The 17,622-nt window shown below is 51.3% G+C and overlaps 1 protein-coding gene across 5 annotated transcripts in view; it reads right to left on the reverse strand.

The window, feature by feature from the left end:
* The window catches only part of KIAA2012 (KIAA2012 ortholog), a 485,035-nt gene that overhangs the window by 379,781 nt on the left and 87,632 nt on the right, over window positions 1-17,622 (reverse strand). For all 5 annotated transcript variants that reach the window (XM_077272089.1, XM_077272092.1, XM_077272094.1 and 2 more), the window contains exon 8: window positions 6,020-6,230. In XM_077272089.1, the coding sequence (XP_077128204.1) occupies window positions 6,020-6,230 (211 nt within the window). The remainder of the gene's footprint in view (window positions 1-6,019; window positions 6,231-17,622) is intronic.

The following is a 17,622-nucleotide window of genomic DNA, read 5'->3' on the forward strand; positions in this document are numbered from 1 at the left end:
TGCCCTGCCTGCACGGGGCCTGGTGGGGGGTGGGGTCCTTGCGGGCCCGGTCCTTGACCGCCAGGTCTTTCTGATGGTAGGCCTCCAGCCCGGCCTGGTACGCCTTTTCCTTCTCATACCACTGCTGTTCCAGCTGGGCCTGGTATTCCTCCCAGCTCAGGGCCTGCACCATCTCCCCTTCCCGTGTCTTCACCCCGGGGAACCCCATGAGGTCGGATCCTGGGTTCACCCAGCGGCATACCGTGCGCTCCGCACGGGTCTCACACCACAGGGTGGTTGGCGCGATCGGGGCCTTCAGGCGGTGTTCCATGCCCATTGCCTCCTCCCATGGTAACAGGCGTTGGAGTCTATGGGTCCCAGGGAGAGGGGGTGCCGCAACGGGGCCTATTAACAAGTCCTCCGCCGGCGGGACAGGGTCGACGGACTCACCAGCCGATGCAGGTTCCTCCTCCGCGGCGGGTTCCGCTAACGGTGTCGGCGAGGGCCTCAGCAACAACTCCGGTAGCGGTACAGGATCCGATGTCAGAGGACTTCCTTCCGGCGCTTCCTGGTGCGGAGCCTGGGCCCCCGCGTTCAGCTGAAGGAGCTGGTGAATCAGGTCTCCCATCTCAGCCTGCAAAAGATCAGCGCTGTCCATGGAGAAGTGGCTGCGGTACTCGTCCGGGTAGTTGGGGGAGACTTCTGCTTCCACCCCACATTCGGGTTCCGAGCTGCTGGCCATGGCGTCCTCCACGTGGGTCGCTTCCTGATCCTTTTCCCGCTCTCTCCTTCATGGGCGGTTTCGCTTTCTCTGTTTCCGCCCACCATTGAGAATCAGGAGGCGGATCTCTGCTGCTGACGGACACGTCCTCACGGTGCAGAAATATTTAGACTGGGCGGCCATTGTCCTTCGCGCTCTCCAGCTTGTCTACGCCCACTCCATGCCCCTCTTCTTCTCCTGCGCTCTCCTCAGCGCTGTAATGGCGGCGGATTTTGGCGGCAAGTGGCACAGCACAGTCTTTGCAATAAGTCACAGTCCAAGTATAATAAATCACAGTTCCAAGGCACACATGACCCGATTCCTCAGGCTTAAGTAGATCCTGTTCGTGACGCCAAGTTTGCAGCGCCCCCACTGCCGCAGGGCCGAGGGGTACCCGGTACCGGGCCTCTGAGTCTCTGTTCTGGGGTTGTCACGGTGGCTAGACACGGTCCGTGACCCTGCTGAGGGGCGCCCAAATAATAGGTGTGGACGGTGGTAGTGGTGTGGTGTAGTGCCGGTCGCAGTTAATAACGAGGACACAAGGTTGCAGTCTCTTTACCTCTTTACTGAAGGCTTCTGGGTCCTCAGTCCGGAATACGGTTAACCGGGCTGCGCAAGTCCGGCCGGTCCGATGGCACCTCCAGCGCTCCCGTTGCAGGTGGAAATCTGTGCCTTCCTTCTAGCGCTTGTGTGTTGTGGTCCTCCCCTGCTGTGCTTACGGGATAGTCCCCACAACTGTTGTGTCTGTTCCTCGTGTTCCCTCACAACAACTCGATTCTGACGTTCTTCTGAATCTCGTCCCCCAGATCTTATGGTAGGACGCACTCGTATGACGGGAAGGCTCGGAGCTCTTCCGGGACCCTAGAGTCGCCCCTCTCCAAAGGTTGCCCCCTATGTCTGCGTAGGTGATGTAGGTGAGACAGCCAGCCTATAGCTCTCTGTCCTGCCGTTGGTTTGAAGTAATGCCTAGAGCTCTGTACTTCCTCGGCGTTCCGGCCACCGGTTATTTACGCCTCAGTAGGATGTTGCCTCGGTCTAACAGCACGACTCCTACTGGTATTTCTCCCTGTTGCGTTGATCTCGTTTCTCACTCAGCACAATAAATCTCGCTTCTTGTCCTTTCTTTGGGCACCGCCGCTATCAAGTGCAGGCACGGTCCCGTAACTTTCTCTCTGATTGCCAGGCCTCTGTCAGGATCCCACCCCTGACAGGGACCCTACCGAATCTTCCCCTACAACACCCTCTGCCACAAGGTGTTGCCTGGTTCCAACCCAGTCAGCGTTCTCTCCAACTTCCTGCCTAACCCCCAGTTTTACCAGACTGTGAGGAGTGGCCTAATGAATAGTACTCTTAGCTCCCCCTGGAGGCCAGACTGTGAAATGTATTGGTGTATGTGATACCTGGTCAGATGAACTCCTTCAGTGCCATCAGATGTACCATAGCCCCCCTTAGCGGCGGAGCCACAGTACTGCAACGACCAGGACTCTGGGGCGCTGCAATATTATCCTAACTGTTCCTTTTTTAACCCCTTCACCCCCGGAGCTTTTTCCGTTTTTTCGTTTTCGGTTTTTGCTCCACTCCTTCCCAGAGCCATAACTTTTTTATTTTTCTGTCAATATGGCCATGTGAGGGCTTATTTTTTGCGGCACAAGTTGTACTTTTGAACGATACCATTGGTTTTACCATGCCGGGTAACAGAGAACGGGAAAAAAATTCCAAGTGTGATAAAATTGCAAAAAAAGTGCAATCTCACACTTCCGATACTGGTAGCGTCTCCAATTTTCGTGATCTGGGGTCGAGTGAGGGCTTATTTTTTGCGTGCCAAGCTGGCATTTTTATTGATACCATTTTGGTGCAGATACGTTTTTTTGATCGCCCGTTATTACATTTTAATGCAATGTCGCGGCGACCAAAAAAACGTAATTCTGGCGTTTTGATTTTTTTTCTCGCGATCAGGTTAATCCTTTGATTTTATTGATAGATCGGGCGATTCTGAACGCGGCAATACCAAATATGTGTAGGTTTGATTTATTTTTTATTGTTTTATTTTGATTGGGGCGAAAGGGGGGTGATTTGAACTTTTATATTTTTTTACATTTTTAAACACTTTTTTTTTTAAATTTTGGCATGCTCCAATAGCCTCCATAGGAGGCTAGAAGCATGCACTACATGATCGCCTCTGCTACATAGAGGTGAAGTACAGATCACCTCTATGTAGTAGAAATGGTGGTGTACTTTGAGCGCCGACCACAGGGTGGCGCTCAAAGCAATCGGCCATCAACAACCATAGAGGTCTCAAGGAGACCTCTGGTTGTTATGGCAATGCACCGCTGACCCCCGATCATGTGACGGGAGCGCTAGTTAAATGCCGCTGTCAGCGCTTGACGGCGGCATTTAACTAGTTAATGGGCGCGGGCGGATCGCGATTCCGCTCGCGATCATTGCGCGCACATGTCAGCTGTACAAAACAGCTGACATGTCGCGGCTTTGAGGTGGGCTCACCGCCGGAGCCCACCTCAAAGCGGGGGATCTGCTGTACTATTCCGTCAGCTGGCAGAAAGGGGTTAATTAAAATGAATAGCCAGTTCCAATGGTCCATAAGTATCATGACTGTTTGCTATTGTTCTGTTTAGTGAAAATGTTATATAACACCAACTGCAGCAGTAATAATTCAGAAGACTGTCAAATTGCAGACGAAGCCTGATGCATTTAACATGTTTTTTGAGAAAGTTTAAAAAAAAATCACAGAGTTTTGACAGACTTTTTTTTTTTTTACAGTGTTTTAACCAAAAGCAGGAGGATCAGGAAAGATAACAACTGACAGGGATAGATTACGAATGTGGGTCATTATAGAGGCCGTAGATTTACGAAGTGGTATAAGAGAATACAAAATAAACTTGTAAAGGATCAGGTAGTGCAACAGCAAAACGAAAACCCAACAAGAAGCTTCTTCCAGAGATAAAGGTCATAGATGAGCTATGAAAGATACAAATCTCTTTCTTGGTATTGTCTGGTTACATAAGGACATTTTTTAGCAAAGCAAGACATTTACTATTTATGTAAGGATAAATATAATGGCACTAGCAAGTGGCACTGTGTGGTGAAAAGCAATGCTTGAATCACTATTACAGATAGCTCAATAGTAGCCAAAACTGGCCATACACATGAAATGAATATGGAGTGAACCTAGCAATCTCGAGATGATTGTCAGCAAGGTCAACAGTTGTCTAAGGGTACTGTCACACATTGAAATTTCGATCGCTACGACGGCACGATTTGTGACGTCGCAGCGTCGTACTATTATCGCTCCAGCGTCGTAGACTGCTGTCACACGTTGCAATCACGGCGCTGGAGCGATGCCGAAGTCCCCGGGTAACCAGGGTAAACATCGGGTTGCTAAGCGCAGGGCCGCGCTTAGTAACCCGATGTTTACCCTGGTTACCAGCGTAAACGTAAAAAAAAAAAACAGTACATACTCACATGCCGGTGTCTGTCCCTCGGCGCTGTGCTTCTCTGCACTGTGTAAGCACAGCGGCCGGAAAGCACAGCGGTGACGTCACCGCTGTGCTCGCTTTCCGGCTCTGGTGCTTACACAGTGCAGAGAAGCTTTCGCCGAGGGACAGACACCGGCATGTGAGTATGTACTGTTTGTTTTTTTTACGTTTACGCTGGTAACCACAGTAAACATCGGGTTACTAAGCGCGGCCCTGCGCTTAGTTACCCGATGTTTACCCTGGTTACCAGCGAACACATCGCTGGATCGCTGTCACACACAACGATCCAGCGATGACAGCGGGTGATCAAGCGACGAAAGAAAGTTCCAAACGATCTGCTACGACGTACGATTCTCAGCAGGGTGTCTGATCGCAGTAGCGTGTCAGACACAGCGATATCGTAACGATATCGCTAGAACGTCACGAATCGTACCGTCGTAGCGATCGAAATTTCAATGTGTGACAGTACCCTAAGGTGTATAGCCAACCAAGGGTTTCCTGCTAGTTATGCAGCGTAAATAAGCTACCAAACAGCCAGCGCTAAATACTCAGTCTTTTTGTGAAATTATGTTTTTGTTTGTTTAAAAGATCATCATTGTTGGAAGCACATGTCTTGTGTACACATGACGGGCTGCCGAGAACGATAATAATAATAATCATTTTTATTTATATAGCGCCAACATATTCCGCAGCACTTTACAATTAAGCAGGGACATGTACAAACAATAAATTCGGTAGGAGTTAAGACTATTTAAACAGTTACATTAGGAGTGAGGTCCCTGCTCGCAAGCTTACAATCTACAAAACGATGGTGTTTTATGCAAACTATTAACCAGGACATGTGCTGCTGAGAACAATGGCAACTTATGAGCACAGACCAATTTGTCTGTCTAAACAGGCTAAAGGCCCCGTCACACACAGTGACGCTGCAGCGATACAGACAACGATGCTGATCGCTGCAGCGTCGCTGTTTTGTCGCTGTGTGTTCGCTGGGGAGCTGTCACACAGACAGCTCTCCAGCGACCAACGATGCCGAGGTCCCCGGGTAACCAGGGTAAACATCGGGTTGCTAAGCTGTAATCTGCTCTTACTTTCCGGCCGGCAGTCTGTCAGAGCGGGAAGCAGACGGCAAGGGACCTGAAGGACACCGGAATGTGAGTATGTACGTTTTTTTTTTTTTTACTTTTACGCTGGTAACCACGGTAAACATTGGGTTACTAAGCGCGGCCCTGCGCTTAGTAACCCGATGTTTACCCTGGTTACCAGTGAAGACATCACTGAATCCGTGTCACACACCGATTCAGCGATGTCAGCGGGACCTCAACGACCAAAAAACGGTCCAGGCCATTCCGACACGACCAGCGATCTCACAGCAGGGGCCTGGTCGCTGGTACGTGTCACACATAGCGAGATCGCTACTGAGGTCGCTGTTGCGTCACAAAACTTGTGACTCAGCAGCGATCTCGCTATGTGAGACGGGGCCTTAACATTTGACTACCGATTGGCAAATATGTACCGATCAGTAGTTGTTTAATGCCACCAATCATATAGCGTAACCCACCTCTATGCTCTGTTCACACCTTTGTTGAGGTTTCGGTATATTCCAAGAAGATACTACTGCCACATAACAAAAACATTTGATTTACAGATTCAGCCACTATGCCCATCATTTTACAGCAAAAATAGTGCTGTGTACATGTAAAGAAAATCTGTGATAGAGCCTCTGAAGCAGAAGTGAACATGGCATAATACATTCCACCCTCAATAATACCAGCGAGTATTGTACCTTCATTATAAGTAGAATCAACGATTTCATTCTTAGGGTTTACATCCATCCTCATCTGATCCTCTTGGTTTATTTTCGGATTCTCAAAACACACAAGCAGTGGTATAACCAAGAGTTCCTTTGGTGGGGTAGTGGCTTGACGTCTTCTCTTTCTTTGTGGAATTCTGGAAGCATCTTCAGTAATTGGAGGTAGCTTTAAGGGATCTAGTACCTGAAAAAATATACTTTTTTCTAACATACATTGAGAACATTGAAAAATACAATGTATGGATTCATCTAAAATCAGAAGTGTCAGCAAGAGAATTCATGGATCACACAAAAAAGACTCAGCCTACTTCTGGCTTTTGAAATTCCTTTTAAACTAATATTAGGCAACGTGTTATAGATTGGGCAAGCTCACAGCCTTCCATTTTTCATATGTTGGGTACAGTGCTAGGAACAGAGAATTTTCTTCCAGAAACAATGCCACACTATTCCATGGCTAATGACAGTATGCCATCCACAACTAATGGACATGTTTGGTACTGATGTTGGAAAGGCCTTTACAGGGAATGTGTCATCTGAAAGTGACCTATTGTTCAAATCAGGTTTTGGTCCTTTCAGGCAGTTTTCAGCAGGCTCACTTTCCTTAACAGCAGGGTTACAGTGACAAATAACACTCAGGGTTACCTACTGTCCATAAATTTCAGGACTGTCCATAAAATTGGGCACTTTTTTGGTCTGTCCATTAAAAAAATCATTGGGGGACACAGGACTGTGGGTGTATGCTTCTGCCGCCAAGAGGCTGACACTAAGTAAACGTGAAAAAAAGTTAGCTCCTCCTCCGTCGTATACACCCTGACACTGGCTACCAGAGAATCCAGTTTGGTGCAAAAAGCAGTAGGAGAACAAAATACAAAAATTAATATAACAGCATAAATACAGAAAACGTATGTCTAGAAAAGATCCTACTGACTAAATGAAATCAGATATAGCCAAAGCAGCCATAGGCTACCAGGGAGGGAGCTGTGTCCCCCAATGAGCGTCTCTGAGAAAAGGATTTTACGGTGAGTAACACAAAAATCCCTATTTCTCCTTCGCCTCATTGGGGACACAGGACTGTGGGATGTCCTAAAGCAGTCCCTGGGTTGGAAATTAACTCACCAGTAATAATCATCCAGATAACGGTTGCCTATAAATGCGCTACTGCTGCTTGAAGAATCCTTCTACCCAGACTTGCATCAGCAGAGATCTGGGAGTGGACATTATAATGTTTGACAAACGTATGCAGACTAGACCAGGTCGCCGCTTTGCAAACCTGTTCTGCCGAGGCCTGGTGCCGAATGGCCCAGGAAGCCCCCACTGCTCTAGTGGAATGAGCCTTGATCCCAGCCGGAACCATCACGCCCCTGGTGCGATAGGCCTCCTGAATGGTAGCCCGTATCCACCTGGCCAGGGTAGATTTTGAGGCCGCGCATCCCTTCCTGCGACCCTCCGGAAGGACAAACAGAGAATCTGTCTGGCGAAAAGGGGCCGTTCGGGAAATGTATCTCCTCAGCACTCTCACCAGGTCCAACGTATGGAGAGCTTTTTTTACACAGTGTGTAGGCGCCGGACAAAAAGAGGGCAGAACAATATCCTCATTGATGTGGAATGAGGAAACAACCTTCGGCAAAAAGGAAGGTGCTGGTCTGAGCACCACCTTGTCCTGATGAAAGCGTAGAAAGGGGGCACGACAGGAAAGGGCTGCCAGCTCTGATACCCACCTTATGGAAGTTATGGCCACTAAAAATACGACTTTCCAAGAAAGAAGCGTTAAGGAAATATCTTGAAGAGGCTCAAAAGGAGCTTCCTGCAATGCCTTTAAGACCAAATTAAGGTCCCGAGCTTCCAAGGGAAAAAAAGGTCCTGACCTGACGGTTAGTAGCAATCCTGCGCTGAAAAAGGACTGATAAAGCCGAAATCTGCCTTTTAAGGGTACTTGGAGCAAGCCCAGAATCCAGGCCTGCTTGAAGGAAAGCTAGAATATTTGGGATGGAAAAACGCAGAGGAGGCAGCCCGCGCTCTCTACACCAAGAAAGGAAAACTTTCCAAGTGTGATAATAAATTCTGTCTGAAACAGTTTTACGTGCACTGATCATGGTATTTGCTACCTCTTGGGAGAATCCTGCCTGAGTTAAAACCCAAGATTCAACGGCCAGGCCGTCAAACGTAGGACCCCTGAGCTCTGGTGGTAGATCGGCCCTTGAGATAGAGGATCCGGCCGATCGGGGAGCCGCCATGGAACCCCGGCGAGAAGCTGTACTAGGTCTGCATAACAGGTCTGTCGCTGCCAATCCGGGGAGATCAGAATAGCAGGTACTCTCTCTGATTTGATTTTCTTGATTACCCTCGGGAGCAGTGCCAGAGGAGGGAAGAGATAAGAGAGATGAAATTGGTTCCAAGACAGTACTAGCGCATCCACGGCGATTGCCTGTGGGTCTCGGTACCAAGAGACAAATCTGGGGACCTTGCCATTCTCCCTGGACGCCATTAGATCCACGTCCGGAGTCCCCCAAAGATGACATATCTGCCGAAAAACCTCGGGATGGAGAGACCATTCCCTGGACGCTAAACCCTGACGGCTTAGGAAATCTGCTGCCCAGTTTTCTTCACCCGGAATGTGGACTGCTGATATCACTGAGTGATTTCTCTCTGCCCAGAGCAGTATTTGTTTTTCTTCCTGCATGGCTGCCTTGCTGCGGGTGCCCCCCTGGTGATTTATGTAGGCCACTGCTGTGGCGTTGTCCGATTGAATTCGGACAGGGCGACCCGCCAGAAGATGGTGGAAATGTTGCAAGGCTAGCCGAACTGCTCGAATCTCTAAGAGATTGATGGGGAGATCTGATTCCCAAGGAGACCAGCGCCCTTGAGCTGTGTGGTGAAAGAATACCGCTCCCCAACCCAGGAGACTGGCATCTGTTGTAACCACTAGCCAATTGGTTGGGGGAAAGGGCTTCCCCCTGAGTAGGGATGAGCTGTTTAACCACCAAGAGAGGGCCTGCCTGACCTGGAGAGACAACCGAAATCTGCGGTTGAGGGAGAGTGGATTTCTGTTCCACACTGCTAGGATTGCCTGTTGGAGAGGCCGAAGATGTAGCTGTGCAAATGGAACTGCCTCTATAGTTGCAACCATCTTTCCTAATACCCTCATGCAGGACCGGATCGTATGAGAGTACGGTTGCTGAAGATTCCTCACCTCCCGCCAAAGGGCTAGGACTTTGTCTTGGGGAAGGATTGATAGGGCTTGAGAGGTGTCAAACATCATGCCTAGAAATGAGATCCTCCGAGATGGTTGTAGGGATGACTTCCTTAGATTTACTAGCCAACCTAGAAGAGAAAGGGTGTCCAGAGTGATGCCAACATTTTCCCTGCAAGATTGAAAGGTCGGTCCCTTGATCAGCAGATCGTCTAGGTATGGTAAGACAACTATGCCCCGGGAGTGCAGAATGGACACCACAGTTGACATGACTTTTGTGAACACCCTGGGAGCGGAGGCCAGCCCGAAGGGTAAAGCCGTGAACTGGAAGTGTAGATTGTTTAAGGCAAACCGGAGAAATCTTCGATGAGGCGGAACAATGGGAATATGTAGGTAAGCATCCTGAATATCTATTGAGGCCAAGAACTCTCCCTTTTCCAGTGAGGCGATGACTGACCGGAGTGATTCCATCCGAAAGTGACGAATGCGGACAAACCTGTTTAAGAGTTTTAGATCTAGAATAAGCCTTACTGTACCGTCCTTTTTGGGTACTACAAAAAGATTGGAATAAAACTGCAGCGCCCCAGAGTCCTGGTCGTTGCAGTAACGTCGCTCTGCCACTAAGGGGGGCGATGTTGCGTCTGATTGCACCAGAGGAGTTCACCTGACCAGGTAACACTCACACTACACTTCACACTCCGGCCACCAGGGGGAGTGGTTCTATCTAGTAGGCCACTCCTCACACTCTGGTAAAACTGGGGGTTGGACAGGAAGACAGGGAGAAGTAACTGGGAAGAGCTAGAGAGATGACCTGTCAGGGATGGGATCCTGGCAGACTCCTAAGGGAACAACGCAACAAGTGAGCAACGGGAATACAGCAAAGAGGCAATAGGACCAGAAGGAGTTGTGCTGTAAGATCGAGGCAACATCCTTCTGAGGCGCAAACAGTCGGTGACCGGAACGCCGAGAAAGTAAGAGACTTTAAGCATTACTTCAAACCACGGCAGGACAGTCAATTATAGGTTGGCTGTCTCACTTAAACACCTAAGCAGACAAACGGAGGCAGCTGCGGGAGAGGGGCGACTCTAGGGTCCCGGAAGAACTCCAGGCCTACCCCGTCATACGGGTGCGTCCTAGCCATATTATCTGGGGGACGGAGAGAGAACGAACATCAGAGGCAGACAGAATCAGTTGTGAGGACTATCCCGGGGTGCTCAGCAGGGAAGAACTACAACACGTAGGCGCTAGCAGGTAGACGCTGATTCTCACCTGTCAAGGGAACTCCTAATGTGCCTTTGGACCAGCCGGTCTCAGACAGTCCTGTTAACAGTGCTCTGGATTGACTATCTCGAAGCCTTCAGTAAAGAGGTAAAGAGACTGCAACCTGGTGTCCTCGTTATTTACTGCGACCTGCACCGCACCATAACATCATCACCACTCACACCTTTCATTGGGCGCCCCTCAGCAGGGTCACGGACCGGGTCTAGCCACCGTGACAACCCCAGAGAAGAGACTCAGAGGCCCGGTACCGGGTACCCCTCGGCCCTGCGGCAGTGGGGGCGCTACAACTTGGCGTCACGAACAGGATCTACTTAAGCTTGAAGAATCAGGTCATGTGTGCCTTGGAACTGTGATTTATTGTGCTTGGACTGTGACTTATTGCAAAGACTGTGCATTGTTATTGCCGCCAAGAGTTCCCGCCACAATTCGCCATCGCTGCGCACGGAGGGAGGAGCCTTAGCTTCATGGGCGGAACCGGTCAAAAAGAAGCGCGGAATGAGAAAGCGCGGTAAAGTGCCAGCCCCAGAAGAGGAACTCCAACCTCCAGCAGATTAGTGGGAGGAAGGGACAGCCATGTCCGAGTCGGGAGGAGCGGAGGCGGCGGTCGCAGCCGTGGACGCAGGGGCAGCTCCGGTCCCCGCAGCGGACGAAGCCGCGGCCCTAATACCACCACTGGTTGCCGCAGAACCCGCTGCCCCCCTCAGCCAGTCGGACGCTGCCGCTACCACAAAGGCCATAATGCCCTTCTCTATGCCGTACCTGCCCGGAGCGGCCTGGCTCCCACGATACTCCGGGGAGTCGCATACATTCACTGACTTTAAAGAAGGGATCTGCAGCCTGCTCGAGTTCTATCCCCTGACAGAGCCTCAGAAGGTTCATATGATAATCCGTCAACTCTTTGGGGCGGCTCTGAGAGAAGTGAAGTCCTGGCCCGCCGCGGATAAGGGAACGGCACAGCAGGTTTTTGCAAAGCTTAAAGCCACCTTCGATACCCGTACTGCTACAGAAATTAAATTGACTTTCTATGGATGCAAACAGAGACCACAGGATAGTTTACGGGACTATGCCCTTAATCTCCAGGAGGCGCTGCGGGCCATTAAGCAGAGTGACCCCGGCAGCATGCAAGATGAGGATAAACTCCTGAAAGAGTGGTTCATTGAGGGGCTCCTGTGCAGTCACCAAAGGGGCCAATTACACTTACTGGCCATGCAGAATCCAGACTTGACTTTTGCGCAATTCAAGGATAGAGCTATCCAGGCGCTGCAGGAGCGACAACCCAGCCGCACAATACCACCCAGGCGTCCCGCTCTCACATACCACCAGGAGGTGGCGTCGGATGCCCCAGTCGCCGCCGAGGCCGACGCCCAGAGCCTAGAGGACGACTCCCCTGCAGGACTCCGCCTCCAGATGCAGGAGTTGACCAAGAGCGTTGCTGCCCTAGCCCGGACGGTGCAGTCCCTACAGGAGGCCCCCAAGGAGAAGATCCAGCTGGCTTCCAGACCAGAAGATGTCCCCTGGATGCGACAGAGGAGGACTCCGCCGACCAGAGGCCGGGACGACGATCGTTTCCATTGGGACGGACGACCCATCTGCCGCCGCTGTCACCAGGTGGGCCACCTTACAAGGTACTGTCCTTTAAACGAGCAACCCCTGGGGCAAAGGGCCAACCCCCAGGAGTAGGACGGTCAGGCCCGCAGCATTGGAGAGCCAAATACATTTGAGGGCGACCAGTTCTTCCTGTAGTGGTTGACGGTATCCCCATGAACGCTTTGCTGGACACCGGTTCTCAGGTGATAACTATGCCTTACGTGCTTTATAAACGGTATTGGGAGGACACCGATATTACTCATGGCCCCGATGACGATTTCACCATAATAGCCAGTAATGGTCAGCCGTTGCCACAAGTGGGGTATAAAGAGGTCACCATCAAGGTGGGGTGGGTGGAATTGAAAGCCCAAGGGATTGTGATTGTTGATATTGATCGACGAGAATGTAATCCCATGATGACTATCGGTACTAATGTTATAGAAAATTGTCTTGCAGAAGTTATTGTTTTGTTGCAACAGGTAGCAGAAACCGCTGGCCACAGTGAACAACGCGCCCTGCAAAAAGAAATCAGAGCTCTGATGCAGAGACAGCAGGTAGAGCTGACTGGTGGTGAGATTGGTCGTGTCACTGTGAGTGATTCAAACCCCATCGCGATACCCCCCAGGAGTGAGATGTTAATATGGTGTCGGGCAGCCATAGGCCTCAGGGGTAAGGACTACCAGGCCTTGGTAGAACCCGTATATTCAGACAATAGGCCTACTATCCTGACAGCCCGGGGGGTGGTCGACGTCCGCCAGGGGAGGGTGCCCGTACGTGTCCTCAATTGTGGGGAGGAAGAGGTCCACCTCACCAAGTATGCCACGCTCACCAAACTGTTCGCTGTCAATAATAGTGTGATACAGACACCTGGACCCTTGGTCCCGTCAAACGTGGCGGAGGACAATGGTTCTGCAGGGCACTCGAAAGATTGGTGTCAGGAATTGCATGTGGGCACTGACTCTACCCCATCCCATCAGAAACAGGGGGCCTACAGGGTGGTTCACGAGTACGAGCAAGTATTCAGCAAACACCCCTTAGATTTTGGACAGGTGAAAGGGATCCAACATCACATCCCCACGGGAGATCACCGACCCATAAAAGAGAGATATCGCCGTGTACCCCCAGCTCATTATCAGTGTGCCAAGGACATGTTGCGAGAAATGAAGGAGGCTGGGGTGGTGAGAGACAGTTGTAGCCCCTGGGCAGCTCCATTAGTCCTTGTTAAAAAGAAGGATGGTACAATGAGGATGTGTGTTGATTACAGGCAGTTGAATCGCATTACACATAAGGACGCATACCCACTGCCCAGGATAGAGGAGTCTCTGGCTGCCTTAAAATCTGCTAACTACTTCTCTACCTTAGATCTCACCAGTGGGTACTGGCAGGTTCCCGTGGCGGAGGCGGACAAAGAGAAGACGGCCTTCACGACACCGATGGGTCTCTGCGAATTTAACTACATGCCCTTCGGATTGTGCAATGCCCCGGGGACGTTCCAGAGGATGATGGAGTGCTGCCTGGGGCACAAGAACTTTGAAACCGTACTGCTGTATTTGGATGATGTCATTGTCTTCGCTAAGACCTACGAAGACCATCTGAAGCACCTGGCTGAGGTGTTTGAAGCCCTGTCCAACTTTGGCTTAAAGGTGAAACCGTCCAAATGTCATCTGCTGAAACCTAAAGTGCAGTATCTGGGCCATGTGGTGAGCACCGAAGGAGTGGCCCCAGACCCCGACAAGGTCACGGTGATCCAGGACTGGCCGAAGCCCAGCAACCTCCACGAAGTCCGGCAGTTCCTCGGGCTGGTAGGCTATTACCGGAGGTTCATTAAGGACTTCACCAAGAAGGCCACGCCCTTACAAGGCCTGTTGGTGGGCCAATCGAAGAAGACTAAGGGGGAGGAACACCCCATTTGATTGGAACGAGGGGCTGGAGGGATCCTTCACTTGTTTGAAGTCGGCACTGACGGGAGAGGAGGTACTGGCCTACCCCGAATACGACCAACCGTTTGTGCTGTACACGGATGCCAGCAATGTAGGATTGGGGGCCGTGCTGTCCCAGGTCCAGAAAGGCCAGGAGAGGGTAATCGCTTACGCCAGCAGGAAGCTTCGTCCCACGGAAAGGAACCCTGACAACTACAGTTCCTTTAAGCTGGAATTCCTTGCCATCGTCTGGGCAGTGACAGAGAGGTTCAAACACTACCTGGCCTCAGCGAAATTCACCGTCTTCACGGATAACAATCCGCTAACGCATCTGGATACCGCCAAACTCGGGGCCTTGGAACAGCGGTGGATGGCCCGACTGTCCAACTACGACTTCACCATCAAGTACCGGGCAGGACGCAAGAATGTAAATGCCGATGCCCTGTCCCGAATGCCCAATTTGCCAGAAACGGGAGAAGACCCGGAGGCACTTGAAGAGGTGGAGCTGCCTGCATTCCATCGCCCCAAAGCCACTCAGAACTCCCATCATGTGAAGAACAGGCACAAGAACCAACCGGATGCCATGCTGAATCCCCTGCCCCACCACGGATGGGCGGAAACCCAGGATGGTGACCCCGCGGTCTGTCGGGTGAAAGAGCTCTTGACGCAGGCAGGGTTGCATCCCGGCCCAGATGATCCACAGGAGACCCAACAGCTGTGGAAGGGGAGAAGTAAACTGTTTCTCCATGATGGCAAGCTGTGCCGGAGAAGCATCGACCCACGTACTCACGAATTGGTATGGCAGATAGTAGTGCCAAGGCGAGATGCGCCCATGGTTCTGGGAGCCTACCACGATGGAGCCGGACACTTCGGATGGAAGAAGCTGGAAAGGCTACTCCAAGGGAGGTTCTATTGGATTGGCATGAAGAGAGCCATTGAGAAGTGGTGTCGAGAGTGCGGTCCATGTAGCCTACGCAGGAGGGACCGTGGCAGCCAACGGGCTCCCTTGCAGCCTATCATCACCAAGCGGCCGCTCGAACTGGTTGCGCTGGATCATGTGAAGCTGACACCTAGCTGGTCAGGCTATGTCTACGCTCTTACCATCGTGCATCACTACTCCAGATTTTTGGTGGTTGTGCCTGTCAAGGACCTAACGGCCAGGACGGCCGCCAAGGCTTTCCAGCAGTACTTTTGTAGGCCCCATGGCTACCCGGAGAAGGTACTGACCGATCAGGGACCAGCATTCGAAGCGGAAGTGTTCCAAGAGTTCTGCCAATTGTACGGGTGTAAGAAGATCAGAACCACACCGTACCATCCCCAAACCAATGGGATGTGCGAAAAGATGAACCAGGTGGTGATCGACTTACTAAAGACCTTGCCCATAGAGGAATGGAGCCTGTGGCCAACGAAGTTGCCTGACTTGGTGGACATATATAATCGCATCCCAGTAAATTCCACCAACTGCACTCCAGCGTACCTGATGCGAGGAAGGTCTAGCAAGTTACCCGTTGATCTGGACATGGGGGTCCTAACCCCCGAAGATACCTCGCCGGATGCCGATTGGGATGCCGAGAGGCAGCAAAGGTACCGCAAGGTACAGGAGTGCGTGGAAAGAAGCCTTGCTCTGGCCAGGCAAAAACAGGAAAGGGACTACAACCAGCATGCCCCTGCAATTCCCTTGCCACCTGGTGAGCACGTACTCAAACGAAAGAGGAGGCTACACAAACTCGACGACCAATGGGAAGCGGAACCGTATACTATCCTGCCATCCGATTTCGACAACACGAAGGTTTGCCTCATCAGCAAGGATGGAGGGGAGACCTCGACGGTGATATCCAGGGACCACCTTAAAGCCTGCCCTGATAAGCTGAGAGCGAGGGAAATGAATCCAGGAACCTCCCCACCTGTAGAAAAGGAGGAGATCATCCACACTGTCCTTGGTGACTTTCCCCAGTCCTGGACTCAGATAAATCAGGCCATCGTGGTACCTGTTCTAACGTTCCACCAGCCGAACCCACCAGAACCAATGGTGGTACCAGATCATCCGGCCCCGCAGCCTCAACAAGCCCTGCCTGAGGATGCTGTGCCGACCGTTGAACTGGCAAATCCTCCCTCTGCTATCGGCGAGCCTGCCGTACCCACTGTTGCTGGCAGCAGCCCTGAGAGCTCCAGTCTGCCAGTGCTACCCAGACTCACTAGAAGTGTAGCTAGAAGGCAGTGCACTACACCAGCGGTAGCAAGCATATTGGGCCCTGTTAGGCCAGTAGCAACCCCTGCGCTGCGAAGGTCTACGCGCAGCACTCAGAATCAAACTCCCCTCCGCTACAAAACTTGGAGGTATTAATGAGGGCTGCTATGTAGTTGAAAATGTTTGTGTGCATATCTTTTGTTACAGGTTTTAAAATGGACAACAGAGTAATGGACAGTGAATTGCTCTAAAAACTTCTAAAAGGGGACCCCTTTGTTTACCCGGGGTCCCCGCAGTTTCAACCACTGAACTGAGAGTCATAAACTGTGCATGACCTAACTTTTGCAACATTCAAGAGTTCTCACCTCCCATAGAGGGAAGCACTGTTATGTTTAATTGTTTATGATATTTCAGAATTTTGTGTGTTTTCTGTTAACATGTATTGTTGTTCTTATTTCCCCAGTCCGGGAGTACTGGATTTAACCGGGGGGGAGTGCAGCGCCCCAGAGTCCTGGTCGTTGCAGTAACGTCGCTCTGCCACTAAGGGGGGCGATGTTGCGTCTGATTGCACCAGAGGAGTTCACCTGACCAGGTAACACTCACACTACACTTCACACTCCGGCCACCAGGGGGAGTGGTTCTATCTAGTAGGCCACGCCTCACACTCTGGTAAAACTGGGGGTTGGACAGGAAGACAGGGAGAAGTAACTGGGAAGAGCTAGAGAGAGGACCTGTCAGGGATGGGATCCTGGCAGACTCCTAAGGGAACAACGCAACAAGTGAGCAACGGGAATACAGCAAAGAGGCAATAGGACCAGAAGGAGTCGTGCTGTAAGATCGAGGCAACATCCTTCTGAGGCGCAAACAGTCGGTGGCCGGAACGCCGAGAAAGTAAGAGACTTTAAGCATTACTTCAAACCACGGCAGGACAGTCAATTATAGGTTGGCTGTCTCACTTAAACACCTAAGCAGACAACGGAGGCAGCTGCGGGAGAGGGGCGACTCTAGGGTCCCGGAAGAACTCCAGGCCTACCCCGTCATACGGGTGCGTCCTAGCCATATTATCTGGGGGACGGAGAGAGAACGAACATCAGAGGCAGACAGAATCAGTTGTGAGGACTATCCCGGGGTGCTCAGCAGGGAAGAACTACAACACGTAGGTGCTAGCAGGTAGACGCTGATTCTCACCTGTCAAGGGAACTCCTAATGTGCCTTTGGACCGGCCGGTCTCAGTCAATCCAGAGCACTGTTAACAGGACTGTCTATCTCGAAGCCTTCAGTAAAGAGGTAAAGAGACTGCAACCTGGTGTCCTCGTTATTTACTGCGACCTGCACCGCACCATAACATCATCACCACCCACACCTTTCATTGGGCGCCCCTCAGCAGGGTCACGGACCGGGTCTAGCCACC

This window comes from Ranitomeya variabilis, chromosome 7 (genome assembly GCF_051348905.1).
Source record: "Ranitomeya variabilis isolate aRanVar5 chromosome 7, aRanVar5.hap1, whole genome shotgun sequence".
In the NCBI taxonomy this organism is placed as follows: Eukaryota; Metazoa; Chordata; class Amphibia; order Anura; family Dendrobatidae; genus Ranitomeya; species Ranitomeya variabilis.